Consider the following 15,782-nt stretch of genomic DNA (forward strand, 5'->3'; position numbering starts at 1 on the left):
GTCAATAATACTTCTGACTGCAGTTCAATTACTCACTATCTTCACACACACATTACCTTCCTCTCGCGTCACGTTGTCCCCTCTTATATATACCCGCCTACCCTATCTAGCAAATACTAGAGCATTCATGAAAGAACAAGATAGTTCTAGAAAATAGAGGGCGCCACACCAGTACGTGACCTCGATGACGCAACAGTATATAGTACTGTATTTTTTATGTTCTATGAAATGTAAAGATTTCTTAGCATTATTTTAGATGGAAGTAGAAAAGTTTGGGTTACATCATGACTGTCTTAAGTGACATGATGTACAGGGTGGTCCAAAATTATCTTCCCATATTTTAAAATTTAATAATTAACTAAAGAAATTCGACCATGCAATTTTCAACATCTTCTAGCCCAACTGAAACAGTTTTTATTGCCATGCTTGTTTTCACTCTTAAAAAAATAACCATGTTAGAAAAGGTTGTTGTTTGGTTTGCTGAGACCAAGTCAGTGGCTATGGTGTAGTGTAATTACAGATGCCAGTACCAGAAAGAATTATTGGGGTATGTTAAGGATATCATGTATCACACACCTATGGCAAACATCACAGAGCTAAAGATCAAGATAATGGACACCATCGCCACTGTAACTGTGGACATATTGCTGCGAACGTGAACTGAAATCAAATATCGGTTAGACGTGCTAAGAGCCACTAATGGTGCACATGTAGAAGTCTACTGACATGTCAATAAAAACTGAGTTAGGCTACGAGATGTTGACAACTGTATGGTTGTATTTCCATTGTTAGTTAATTATTAAATTCTCAAATAGGAAAGATAATTTTGGACCACCCTGTATTATTGATAAATATTTTATCTAAAGCGGTTACATTTATAGTAAATGTGCTGTGTAAACGAAATATTTTTAACTCTTAAAAGCTACAAGAGTAGATTAAAAATAGGGCATAAGAGTAACCAAAACACGTCTTCAATGTAACGTAGAACAAAGGTTATGTTCTTCAAGAGGGAGTGCCATTAAACCTTCCTTCACAGAGTCACTCACATTTACATACTAGGCTATTAACATCCCTCTTTCATATTACTTTCAAAATATTTTGTTGACATTTTTCTTAAAAAAAAGAAGGATTACACTCTTGGATAAACTGTGTGTTTTTACTGTAACATTTGAATTTGTTGTTTACTACAAATCCCAGAGTTTTCCTGAAATAGTTTTATATGTAGGCTTTCACTCTGTTTGCAACTCATTTCATGGAGCTAACCTCTCTGGATGTGACGTACCCTAATGTCTCCAAGTAAGTACTGAAATTTTTTTGAATACTTTTCCTAGTTATGATGTATCCAGTTGTCTCCAGTTAAATACTGAACTAACCTTCTTTTTTTTCTGAATGAAACTTAGCCTGATATTTCCAAGGAAATACTAACGTAGTTTTCACAGATAAAACTGTAACCTCTGGATATACTAAACAAAGATATATTCTTATTCTTTTTATGGAAGGTCAAAACTTGTTAGTTCTTAGCTCTTATACCCCTTCCATTTTTGTATCTTAGAGCATCCTTAGGTCTCTAAACTTTAACAATTATATTTAAAAAGGCTGCATTTAAGTATCTAACTAACGTGTTTCTACTTTCCATAATCATCTTGATGTTAGAAAAAGTCATTACATATGTGTGAAAAGATTTCAACAACCAAAGATTGTAGAAAACAATGGAACAGAAAAATAACAGTACAAAACTGAACAGAAAACTAGATAGTATTAAGTAAAGCAAAACTAAATACGGATGTAATGTGCATTGCACACTGCATGGTAACCAAATTTCATCCACACACACATACTAATACATGTGATGCTTCTACAGACCATCAACGTTCACCAAATAACCTAATTTAAAAGCATAGTAAGCAAAAATAGAAAATCATTTATCCAATTGTTCTTTTCCCAAATCTTATTTGTCCACTTTAGTGGCCACATCTGTGTTGGCATGTAACTCCTCATATCAACTGTTATAGTTTCAAGGTTTCACCTGCTCCCTCTCAGTGTCCAAACTTGTGTTGGTAAGTCAATCATTAAACCAACCATCATTGTTCCAGGATCGTATCTGATCACTACAGTGTTCACATCTGTGTTGGTAGGTCAACCATCAAGCCAACCATTATTGTTCTAGGATCTTATCTGATCACCTCAGTGTCTACATCCGGGTTGGTAGGTCAACCATCAAGCCAACCATTATTGTTTCAAGATTTTATCTGACCACTTCAGTGTCCACATCTGTGTTGGTAGGTCAACCATCAAGCCAACCATCATTGTTCCAAGATCTTATCTGACCACTTCAGTGTCCACGTCAACCATCAAGCCAACCATTATTGTTCCAGGATCTTATCTGACCACCTCAGTGTCCACGTCAACCATCAAGCCAACCATCATTGTATCAGGATCTTATCTGACCACCTCGTTGTCAACATCTATGTTAATAGGTCAATATCAAGCCAACTTATATTGTTCCCAGATCTTATCTGACCACCTCAGTGTCCACATCTGTGTTTGTAGGTCAACCATCAAGCCAACCATTATTGTTCCAGGTTATCTGATCACTTATGTCCTGTATACAAGGATGCAACTAAATGCAGCGCATTTTTAAAGTTCTGAGTGTACCTGAATATAGTAACACTGCAATTATAATGTCTCTAAGTAAGTACTGATGTTTTAAAAACACATTGTGGAACTAAACATCCTGAATATTATTAAGTACAGTAGCACTTAATAGTGGCGATCGCTAAAGATTCAAATAATTCATGCACCGAAAAACCACCCTATCGAATTCCTAAGCATCAAACAGAGTATTGATTACGATATATTATATACGATATAATAATAATATGCTAAAAAGGTCTCTAATATTTCCAGTATAACAGTTCAAAAATGTCTAAAACATCAACCTTTACGTCTACCACCTACCTACCTACCTATCTGATCACGTCAGCGGGACTAGCCCCTAGACGGCTCGGACTATCGCTACAAGATTTCTCCAGCTTATTTGACTGGTCTGCGGGTATTCGCTTTTGATATTTCGATAAATATATACTGATTTTTTTTTATAAATGGTAAACATATCATGCAGGTACTTAAATATCTTAACTCCAATTCAACCACATAGATGGCGAAGCATAGCAACAGATAGACACGTGCCAGTTTCTAAAGGTAAAAGTAAACAAGCTAGAGTATTAATATATTATTAATTTTAAAATGAAGTAAGAATCCCACTAAAAAAGTAATGAAACAAGAATTAAAACCACAATCATAAATTTATAAAATTTAATCCCTACTTTGGCAGCTTTATACACTTATCTGTAGGCAAAAGTAAGGATTACGTTTCATAAATTTGTGATTGTGGTTTTAATTCTTGTAAAAGCTATAGCTATCAGGGATATAGGTATATTAAAACAAGTATAGTGATAGTAGTTTGTTAGATTTTAAAAGTAGGGATTGAAAATAGTTTTAACATCTATTCAACTAGTATGACTTGTTTGTTTACTTTTTATTGCAGCATTGATCCCTATTTTCCGTTAAAATTTTATTTTTTTCCTATTTTAACGCCCCCCCAGTGGCACAGTGGTATGTCTGCGGACTTATACTGCTAAAAACAGGGTTTCGATACCCGTGGTGGGCAGAGCACAGATAGCCCATTGTGTAGCTTTGTGCTTAACTTCAAACAAACAAAAAATCTCCAAGTAAAATACTGCTGGATCTTCAATCCCACAACTGACCATCATGAAATGAATAGCATTGTTCTTTCTGTTTTACTTATCTATGAAAAAGAAGTTTCGGTAGTATTTGCTTGATTGCTATTTGTAGTTTTGTGAGGTGAAAATAATTGAATATTCAGTTTTATGAATATTTAGTGTTAGAAAATTGTAAAAGTTAAAAGCATTTCATAAAGTTTTTATGACATCAAAAGCTGTGTATAAACTGTTCACTGTAAAGCATGCTTGTATTTTTTTCTATTTTTGAAGTTACCAATTTGAAGTAAAGCATGACGAGAATGGTATGAAGGTGCACTTTACCCACGCTCTTTCAAGAGGACATACTAGTGAAGAACACTATGGTGGGTAGCTTGTGCTGAAACAAACTTCTTAGTTGGTGTACCCTAAAAAGTCTCCTATTGAAGATTATTGTAAAACTTTGATTTTGCACCCTAAACAGTGTCATTCAGTTTGAGAATGATTCTATACCTTACTTATCTTTCAAGTGCTATACCTAACTTTTATTCTGTTACAGTAAATTACTCTTCTCACACCTGTAACCATTCTCGTTCAGTGGGCCCGGCATGGCCAGGTGGTTAGAGAACTCGACTTGCAATCTGCGGGTCGCGGGTTCGAATCCCCGTCCCACTAAACATGCTCGCCCTTACGGCCGTGGGGGCTTTATAATGTGACGGTCAATCCCACTATTCATTGGTAAAAGAGTAGCCCAAGAGTTGGCGGTGGGTGGTGATAACTTGCTGCTTTCCCTCTAGTCTTACACAGCTAAATTAGGGACGGCTAGCGCAGATAGCCCTCGTGTAGCTTTACGTGAAATTCAAAAAACAAACAAACTCGTTCAGTGCCGCCCTCTATATGCAAAAATTTTGTCGCATGTCAAAACCTTTAATCCCACGTCTCCCACGATTAATGGCGTTCAACTGCATCTTGCATGTATATCATCATGAGACAACCCTACACCAATAGAAGTGTGACATATCCTCTTGATGCATGAGATTCCCTCTATTCAATTCTACCAAACGATCACTTCTTGTTAGGCAGTGATCGAGTGCAGACCATTTTCAATTGTGCTCTTTTCGTGTGTTCATTTATTTTTTGCGAAGTAGTGATTTACTTGATTTATTCATTTACTGTAATTAGTTTTCTGTAGTAGTTTGCCACAATTAACTTACCTTTGTTTATTGTATTTTTTTCTCATTTTCGAAGTTTGTGTTTTACAACTTCTGATATTTTTACTGCTACTTCAAGTGCCATTACACAGGCTTCAGGTCTTTTTGTTTCATTCGTCGATAGATTGATCGTTATATGATTCGTCCTTCTTCTCCCGTAAATGTTCAGGTTCTTCCTACATCATCCAAACCTCTTCATGATGATGAGGCTTTTGACAGCCTTTTTCATCCCCCTAAGTATGCCTTTCCACGTCTCTCCTACTGAATCTGCTAGGCCTAACTCTACCTTTTTGGATATGCTTTCTCAGATGTCTTTATCATTTTTACCGATTTCATATGATATTGCTCTTTCATCGTTACTTGACCCCCATTCTTAGAATACCTTGTTTCCCTCCCTCCCCTGACATTGGGGTTCGTGCTGAGAATTTTGTTTCTCAGTTGAGGGCTGATGTTAGCATGCCTCGTCTTCCATGGGCTTTAGATCATTATGCTTTGACTTATCACCAGGCTGATCAACCTTTTCTTGAATCTCAGCAGTTGAAGTCACTTTTGCCAATGTGGGGGCTGTCCCATAAATCCTATCCATTTCTCCCACGTCCAGTTTCCTGCTTTCATCTTACCCTTACAGCTCTCCTACAGTACTTTCCAACATACACTTCCTTTCTGAGGCACTCCACTGATCCTCTGAGTAGTTTTGGAGGGATACCCTTTCCCTCCTTACTTCCATATTGGTACATTGTCTTTTTTGGCCCTATCCCTTCACATGTGGTTTTATTGCTGTTGGTATCCTATTAAGAAGGACACTGTCTTGTTACAGGTTCACCTTCCTTCCATTTATCTTCATAACTTAAAGATGGATCCTTTTCAACATTGGTCTGTTTTTTGAAATTTTCCTGAGTCTTTAAAATTACATGTCGAATCTGTGAGACCACATCCGACCCTTTAGTCTTTGGTCGCTCCTTTGTCTCATTCTGATCGTATTACCTCTCCCATAACTGTTTCTTGTCCTGCAACCTCCCATCCTTTACAAATTCCTACCACTAGGGGTTCGAAATTTGTCATGTGTCTTAACATTGGGTTCATCGTTGCGAGCAGTTCCAGTAACTACCAAGTGGTTTCCTGTCCAGTGGGAGCACATTTAGCCAATTTTGCTTCCCTGTGGTGGGTATTCACTACCAATTCTTGAGTGATCCAAGTTTTGTCAGAAGGACTTTTCATCAATTTCCTTTCCCACCACCGTTGTTTCCTGTACCGATTTCCTTCCCATTAACTCGGGTTCCCACTACCAGTCTGTATCTATCCGAGGCTGTGCAAACCCTTCTATCACATAGATCTGAAGCAGTTGGATATTTTTGAGGGAATTTTACAATTGCTTCAGTATTTTAAAATAATTTAAGAAAGAAGTTATAACAGTTTTTGTGAGTTTTTTAATGAACATATACATGAAGAAATGGCGTAAGTAAAGACGCCTGCATTACGAAATAAGGCCAAGAGCTAGGAAAATATAGCTAGTTGGTTAAGTGGTGTTGAGAATCATGAGTTAGTGAATCACGACTTTAGAGTTGTAAAAAATGAAGCTACAACAGAGATGTTGAGAACACGTTAGCCATAAGTTTGACAATGATAAGTTACTGACGCCGAGTTAGTAGTACAGTAAAGGCTACTAAAAAGTTTATGATAACATTTCAAATCGGCGCTTTGATGCGAGATCTGTTACTCCAGACCAGTGTAATAGTACAAGTAAAAAGGCAACCGGAGCACTCACCATTACAGCAACCAATTACTTGAGAGTTTTGGTTCTTGTTTTGGACTAGCCAAGAAAGTTGCACAGATTGACCAATAAAGTGTTAGACCTACTTGTGGGTAGTTAGGAATACTGTTTGGAAGATCGAAGGAATACAAAGAAAATGTGGTTCAAAAACTGATGTCTGGAGCTAAAAATCAGAGTTCTCCGTGAAGAATTGAAGTTCTCCCAGGGCTGACAAAACGATCTCCAGTAGTTATCTCCAAGGTGTAATAGTCATCTCTGAATAAGTAGCAGTTATCTCCACTATGAAAATCTCCAATCTCCAGAAATATACTAGCCCAACTCTGTTGTAAGGATGAAAATTGCCATCTTTTTTGTTCAATTGATGTAGTTTACTAAAGAAGTTAATGCTTATACTAGAGAGAGAACGATTCTATATGTATTGAGTAATAGTGTTATTTTAGTTAACTAAAGGGTGAAAGTAAACTAATGGTTTATTAAATGTTTAACTGTTGATGTTAACAGCATATACTGTGTGGAAAGACCTAATGTTGTTATATGTTGTTCAGTGTTAGTCTTGGAATCTGTTTCTCTATTCTAACTGTAAATTATCTCAAGTTAGCAACTTGTAAGCTCCACTCGCCACTGCAATCCTCAACTAAATAAATTCCAATAACTAGCCCTAAGGGTGCTGCCCGTTACAGATCTATCAAGCCTATCAGCCTGCCTTCTTCAGGTTTTTTGTCGTCCCCAATACAAATCAGGGGACTGGCGTCTGGTGATCCATTTGCCCTGCCTCAACCAATTTTGGATCTTCCTAATTTACCATAGTCCTGGAGAAAAAGCCCAGGACTATGTTAGACATCTCGAATGCTTATCTCCATTTTCTTATTTCTCATCATTTCAGATGCTCTCTTCAGTTTGTCCACTACGTGGTTGTGTATCAGTTTCACACCTAGCCTTTTTGTCTTGATTCAACACTGTATGCATTTTATTGGGTGATCAAGGTCTTTGCCCAACTTATGCATGTTCAAAGATTGCATTTACACCACTACATGGACAACTGGCTCCTGTTAGCACATTCTGAACTGGAGTTTTCTTAACACACACACATCTGCTGCTGATAGATGCAGCTCATGTTGGTTGGACTCTCAAGCTGGAGAAGTCTTTCCTTTTGCCTACCCAATATCTTATCTACTTGAGTGTATTTTTAAATGCCCACCTCATTCTGGTCCAACCTTCTCCACTTTGTCTCCATTCGATCGAGCTTTCAGTTCTCCATGTACTTATTGTTCTTTCTGTTTCTACACATGAGGTTCTGTCACTTTTGGAGACTTGGGCTTCTATGGGCACCTTTATTTCTTTGGGTCTGGCACATATGTGTTCTCTTCAGTGGACTTTACACAGAGAATGGAATCTTGCTCGGGATCACTTGAACTCTCAAATTACTCTTCCTCCTTCCCTTACAGATAATCTGCAATGGTAGTTGAACAACGAAAACACAACAACAGGAGTACTGCTTCCTCCACCTTATATGTGTTTGTATCTGCTCATAGATGCTTCCCTTCAAGGTTGAGGAGTGTTGGTTTATCAGCAGGTGGCACCTAGACAATGGTTTCAGATCGAAATGTTTTACCATATCAACATCTAAGAGCTTCTGGCAATATGATGTGCTTTGGTACATTTTCTTCCTCTGATACAGAATGGCATATCGTGCTCCATTCTGACAATTCCACCATTGTGGCCTATATCAATAATTAAGGGAGCACTCACCCCTGTTCCCTTTGAGGTCGAACATTAGAATTCCTTTACTGGGTCCACACACTGTGGATAAGTCTCCTTGTGTGTCATGTTCCAGGTGAATTTCAGGTCCTGGCAGTGGATGTTGTCAGTCAGGACTGGACCAACTGATTCCTTTTGCATCCCTCCCAGTTTCATAGACTTCCTCGTCGTGCAGTTATTCTGGATTATCATATCAATATTGTTCTTCACTGCTTTCCACTCCCTCCATTTAAACTTTTGTCATCATGTTCTGTGTTTCACCTATCTGTTCAGATTTATTCCTACTTCAATTAGTCTATTGGTGTAGTCAGTCTGATAGATTTGCCATTAATGTTTCATGTACATTTTCCATTCCACATATGTTCTCCTTTGTCCAGATCGATCTTTCCTACCCAAAACTTCAACAGCTCATGAGGGGCATTCTTCCTTCTCGCTGATTTCACTTCCACTTATTTCCCACCTTTATTTCCGATCTGATCTAGATAGATGTCTATGTCCAGTACATGCTCTTTATTGTTACATTGCCTGCACAGTCTCCTTTAGTAGTTCCTGTTCCCACCTTTTCATTCCCTGTCACCATTAATCTGTACGTGACCTTTTTCCTTCTACCCTTCCATGTTGGGTTCGTCAACTGATTCAAATGGTCCATTTCTACCTGTCTCTTTCTTCCCAAATTCTGTTCCAGATCAAGAACCTGGCATCTCACCTCTGTCGTTCATTGGAGGAAATTCTTCAGTCAGGCATGGACTACATCTCATATGTTCATCTCCATTGGGTCGCTGTTTTCTTCCTCATTGGAGTACTGCTTTCTGCCTGTTTCCATCCTTCAAACTTTAGTATGGCTGTGACTAGGTAAGTTATATTTTCTATATATATATATATATTTCCCTCCAGTGACACGTCCCATTTAGGATTAGGATCTCACTCAGTGATGAGCAATGCCTGTCCAGGTATGCTTCCTATTTCTCAAATCCATACTGTATGGCCAAGATGTATATGGCCAATAATGCACACTGTTGAGATGGGGTGTTCCTCAAGATTGCTAGTAGGTTTCCTCATGATATATTTGCTTAATAAATATGCCCATTCTGGACTGTACTAACCCATTGACTTACATGATAAAAATAGAATGGAATAGCTGCCCATCCCTGCCATTCTTTAGATTTAATAAATTCAGTTTGGTCTGCTTTTCAAAATGGGGTTTTTGGTCACCCATTGCACTGTCTCCAGTGTTGGCATTCCTCCTGACTCGCCACCGCATTTTATCCCCCTTGTTCTTCTAGTAGAATATGAGAGTCTTTTCATTTCCAAGCCACTAGGGTGGTGGACCATGAAGGAGTCTTCCAGAATGTAATCACTTCCATTTAGTAGAGAGTATGGTAGTGGTGTTCTGCTGATGTAGATGACATTTGATCCTCCAATGATCTGCTCCATCTCTCTGTGGTGGGTCCCAGAGGTTAATGTTGTGCCCAGTTTCTGTATAATTCTATTCAGAGGGTGAGGTTGCTTCATAAATATGCCTGTTCCAGACCATATTAACTCATAGACTTACATGAGTAAAGCAGAAGTGGATAGCTGCCCATCCATATCATCCCTTCAATTGAATAAATCAGGAATAATCTGTTTTTTCATGTAAGTTTTTTTGTGGTCACTCATTGCACTGTCTTTGGTGTTGGCATTCCTCTACTATTCACTACATTTTATCCCCTTGTTCTTCTAGTAGAATCCTTCTAGTTACGGGCCACTGGTGGTGGACCATGGAAGAGTCCTCCTGAATGTGATCACTTCCATTCAGTAGAGAGTAGGGTGGTGGTGTTCTGCTGGTGTAGATGGCATTTGATCCCCCAATGAGGTGCTCCACCTCCTTGTAGTGGGTCCCAGAGGTTAAAGTTGTGTGGAGCTTCTGTGCAGTTCTATCCAGAGGATGAGATTGCATATATTTTCTAAAGATGACCCACTTCTGTGCAGTAGGACCCAGAGGTTGGCGTTGCACTCCAACTTCTATGCAGTCCTATTTGGGGGATGATGTTGTACATATTTCAAAATAAACACACACCATCTCCATGTGATGGATCCCAGAGGTTAATGTTAGGCCCAGCTTCTGTGTGGTTGTATCTAGAGGGTGACATTGCATATATTTTCTAGAGGCAATCCACTTCCATGTGATGGGATCCAGAGGTTAATTTTGCACTCTAGCTTTTTTGTGGTTCTATCCAGAAGATGATGTTGCTTTGGGGTAGATCCATCACATTGATGTTCACCCCTTCAATTGGAATGCCTTGTCCTAACATTACCTGGATGTCAGTTTCAAGTGAGTGGTTTGGGATTGGAGCTGGCCAATCAACATTAATACTCACACGTGTTGGTTGTGTTTCCTCATCCTAATTCAATTTTGTAGTTTTGCCTCATCATTTCCACCTCAGTGCAATGTGTCCCGGAGGTTTATGTTCTGGCTTCAGTGTGGTCCTGTCTGGAGGATGATGTTGTTTGAAGTAAAGGTTCTCCCCCTCACACTCCACCTCTGAGAGTTTTCACTACCTGAGGCTGATGCTGCACAGTGGGGTCACTGTCTGATTGAGCTTAGTTTGATGTGACCTGTCACATTGGCACATCCCTTCATACCATTATTCAGATGTTGGATTTCAAAATATATGGGTGGTTGTGGATTTGTGCACAATTGCCTTGTTTCGTAGATTGGTTTGAAAAGTATATAATTCCATTCTACTCAACATGTGGGGAAAACAGCGTGGACCCTCCTCCTACCATGGATCTGTAGTTGTAATTCTGATGATGCTTGGTTTGGGACTGAAGTTGACTGTCCACATATAGTCTGTCAGACCCTAGCCACTCTACACCTTGGAGCACATCCATTTTAGCTTTTCCCACATTCCTGGCTGTCAATGGTACTTCTACAGCCTTTCTTCACTGGGATTGAGATTCTGGTATATTGTGCTTCGGATTCATACCCACCCAGTTTTTCTCTCCATTTTGGTTGCACTCTTCCCACTTTTTTCCCATGTATATGACATCTATTTACACATTGGGCACAGAATACATCTGGTTCAGAAGTTGTGTGGTCTCCTACATGTGTTCCTTTCCTAACAGGGACTACACTTCCTTTGTGTTCTTCGGAAGCTTTGAAGGAATACTTTTTTCTATCCCTTGCACCAGTCCCTCTGTCTATTCAATTTGGGATTCTAGCTAGACATGTGAGAAGAGTTAATGTACTGTATGGAAAGTTATTGTTTTCCTATACTGAAAATATATTCCCGATAGGTACTTACCTCTTCTCAAACTTCCCACCCTTCCTTCCCACTAAAAACCAGTGTTTCCTTTTCTGCTTAATCTCAAAGTGTTAGTTCAGTAGAATCAAATAAAGGAAGTCACATGCATCAGTAGGTTGTGTTGCACTCCTATCCATGGAAGGCTGTTACATGATGATTTATATGCAATATGCAGTTAAACCACGTTAATTATGGGGTACGTGGGAGTTCAAGGCTTGTGGAATGCAAAAAAGTTTTTGCATATAGAAGACAGCACCGAACGAGAATATCTATACATGTGAATAGAGGTAAATACCTATCGGAAATAAATTTTCAGTATAGGAAAATAACAATTTACAGAAGCTACATCTCATGTGTTTGTAAGTTATGTCTAAAACCTCAACCTTTCATTCCCAAACACAAATTAGTAATAACAGCTGAGCCAAATTTTATTTATTTTATAAGTTATGACTAAAACTTCCCTCCTTTCACTCCAAAATACAAAGCAAAAAGGTTTAACTCACATGTATGACCTTGACCTTTCATCCAAAAAAAGTAACAAACACACACACCTTTATCCTGTCAAGTCATCAGTATACTTGAATTTTTTCTATCTCTAGACCTTAAAATATCATATATCAAGGTCATCGTGGTACAAGTTTCCTTAATAGAGTACTTTCATTGTAAATTTCTCTGAACTGAACCTCTTTATTGTAAAAGTTAACTTTCACGTGATTTTTATCCAGTTGATAGAGAGAGAAAGTTATTAAATGTAGAGTAATGCTCATGTTATACCTATAATACTATGACTTAAAACTGTAGCTGAATATCTCTTAAATGTTATAAACATAATGCTGTGTTTTATAATTGTGGCTGAATATATCCAAAATGTTACAGATATAATGCTGTGTTTTATAAGTGTGGCTGAATATCTCCAAAATGTTATAGATATAATGCTGTGTTTTATAAATGTGGCTGAATATCTCCTAAATGTTATAGATATGATGCTGTGTCTTATAAGTGTGGCTGAATATCTCCTAAATGTTATAGATATGATGCTGTGTCTTATAAGTGTGGCTGAATATCTCCTAAATGTTATAGCTTACAGAGTAATGTTTATGTATCATCATTATATCATCCTTAATAAGCATGGTGTACAGTTACAATTAGAATTTTGCTAATGAAATACTCCAACACTCAGAGGTGATTTCTACATTTCAGGACTCAAACTTGCTGAATTATCCTGTCTTCCTTATTCCGTAACCACTGAAGCTAGAGTACTTTCGCAGCAGATCCAACTACAAAGACAGGTAAGTTATTGGATAGAACATTTAAAGTAACATCTCCTGCATGGTTAATATACAAATCATTAGTAAAAATAAAAATGTCTAAGAAATATGCTAAGGTCATCATAAGGTTTGTATTCATCACAGACAGCTTGTCAGGAATCACCAGAAGCTGTTCGTCTACGCTGTGTATTTAGACTGGCTATCAACCTACAACAAGTTGCATCCAACTTTAGAATGGACGTTGGCACCCTGAAGACCTACCTCACATCATTACGTGAACAGTACGAACAGAAGCTACGTCCTTACAGAGAAGAGTGACTACCAACTTATGATGTAAAAATAAACCTTAATGTTACTTGCTATCATCATAATGAAATTTAATTAGATCAAGTTGTATTTCCAGTTTTTTAAAAGAAAAGAAATTGTATGAAGTTACAAATGAACAATAATTTATACTTTGTCCCAAAGTTAATTTCTCAAATACATAGTTTTTATAAAATTTTCACAACATCAGACTGAAAATCCACGCTGGCATTCTTGGACAAGCATACATATATATGAAATAGTCACAAATATGTACGTGTTGTTGAACACAGTAATATTATCTGTAATTAGATAACTCCTATACACAAATAGAACAATGACGGTTTTGTGTTGTAATATATATATAACTATTCATATATATATATTTAGAGGCTTGTTTTGTTATCAAGGTTATTTTTGATAATAGTTAAGAATTGATATTGATACACTTGTTTTTGTTTTGAATACAGTGTTATTAATAACTCATTTTGTCTCATAACTTCTTATTTATATTTTGTTAATTGAGAACAACTGACAGTCATAATACCTACCATAGATTATTATGTACATTTTGGTAATAGTGTTATCACATATATTGCATATGAAGCAGTGTGATATATTATGTATCTTAGGTAACAGTGTGATGTCCCCGTATTACATTTCTTGGGTAAAATTGTGATATTCTATTTATATATTTGAAAGTTTTTACGTTCTTTCTCTAATAGTCGTATACAAGTTGTAATGTCTTTTTAATTACAGAATGTTGCATATTTCATAATACTAAACACAACATAAAGTACGCCTCAGATTCATTTATGTTCTGTAAAAGGAATTGCTATCCTGTTAATAACTATAATGATATATATACTAAAATCTCATTATTACCTTTATTTAAATTATATTTTACACATGATATAAAGATAGTAGTTCGGTGTTATTACTTTCAGATATTTTTTTATAATTGTCAGCTCTTTAGTTAACATAATAAAAAAGAATAACAATGTAATAGTTTCTTTTGATTTTACTTACCGAACTAGTTAACCAAAATTGTGAATATACTGTGTGTATCTACACTAAATGTGACCAGCTTTTAGTAACATGCTCAAGTTTGTTGTACACAAGAAAATCGATGTATTATATAGGTACTTGTACTCAAGATATATTTGTGAATTAATGGCATCAGTCTGACTCAAACTCTGACAAATCAGAGTGCAAGGATATGTTCATGTAAAGAATAAAAATACTTTTATCCTTCGTACAGTTTGCATATTATATTTGCAAAGCCTATAGAACCTTAGAAACGCATATCTTCCAAATTTTTCAGTATCCTGTATATTGTATCTGGTATTTACTCCTCTACTACACATTGTTGCTAAATGCGCAATGTAGAGTAAAACAAATAGTTCATAACTCAACATACCAGGTTGAATGGCACTCTGTAAAAGGTCGTAAAATACACACACACACACTTTGACCCCCACCTATGCACATACTATTGTTCGGGTATACCTGAAAAAATTCAAAATTTATTCTTTTACCATTTGTGCAATCAGTGTTTAGAAAAAAACACAATTAATAGATAGTAAAATGATTGTTATCAAAATAACATACACCAACAAATACTGCATTATCATAACTGTATAATTGTAATTAAATTGTATTCACAAGAAAACGAGAAACAGATTCTTATTGTAATCATTTTCTGTTTATCAAAATTATTAGATTTTTTTTATAAAATATCTCTTCTGTTTGTTTTTTAAACAATTTCCTTGTGTATAGACAATCCTTTAAGTTTGTTTCAAAAAAATCCCAATATGTCTTGGTCAGAATATATTCCCATTAAATAATTTTCCCCTACTATTGAAAAAATAGACAAAAGAAATATTTAACCAAAGATAACACTTCATTTTATATCTCATTTATTAAAACACTGAAACCATTGAAATCAGCTGTCCTATAGGCCATCAACAGTGGAGGGAGTAAGACATCCCAGTCATCTTGGCAGCTATTACAAAACTTTGCCAATTCCTGTCCCAGTGTCCAGTTGTACTTTTCTACCATCCCATCAGACTGTGGGTGAAGTGGTGTTGTCCTGGTCTTTCGGATGCCAAACAACTTGCAGCATTCTTGGAACACAGCTGATAACATAGAGGTAAGGATAGAATATGTCGGACACTTTACTATAGTAAGGAGTTCTTTCCCTGTTACACAGTAGTTCTTCTCTGGTCTACTCAGGACCCTAGTGAAGTAGGCCACCACATGTTCGTTTTCACCCACTTTCTGAGACAACACGTTACAACGTCATCCTCAGGAGTCGAAACATGTAGAGTCGTCAACTTTTTGAAGACCATAGATAGGCCTAAATAAAATGTTTTTAACTTTACACACAATTGCCAAAATACTATAATTGATGTACAGATTTTGAAGTGCTCCCTTCTGGGATTTTAGCAGACAGATAAAAAGATGTT

At 36.9% G+C, this 15,782-nt stretch overlaps 1 protein-coding gene across 1 annotated transcript in view; it reads left to right on the forward strand.

The window, feature by feature from the left end:
- Positions 1–13,391, forward strand: part of LOC111089209 (mutS protein homolog 4-like) — a gene marked incomplete at its 5' end in the record, with an annotated part of 26,901 nt that extends 13,510 nt beyond the window's left edge. The window contains 4 exons of the mRNA XM_022401266.1: positions 1,226–1,296; positions 4,014–4,105; positions 12,944–13,032; positions 13,156–13,391. Coding sequence (XP_022256974.1) covers positions 1,226–1,296; positions 4,014–4,105; positions 12,944–13,032; positions 13,156–13,329 — 426 coding nt within the window. The remainder of the gene's footprint in view (positions 1–1,225; positions 1,297–4,013; positions 4,106–12,943; positions 13,033–13,155) is intronic.
- Between the last annotated feature and the right edge of the window lie 2,391 nt (positions 13,392–15,782).

This window comes from Limulus polyphemus, unplaced genomic scaffold (assembly GCF_000517525.1).
Source record: "Limulus polyphemus unplaced genomic scaffold, Limulus_polyphemus-2.1.2 Scaffold5557, whole genome shotgun sequence".
NCBI lineage: Eukaryota > Metazoa > Arthropoda > Merostomata > Xiphosura > Limulidae > Limulus > Limulus polyphemus.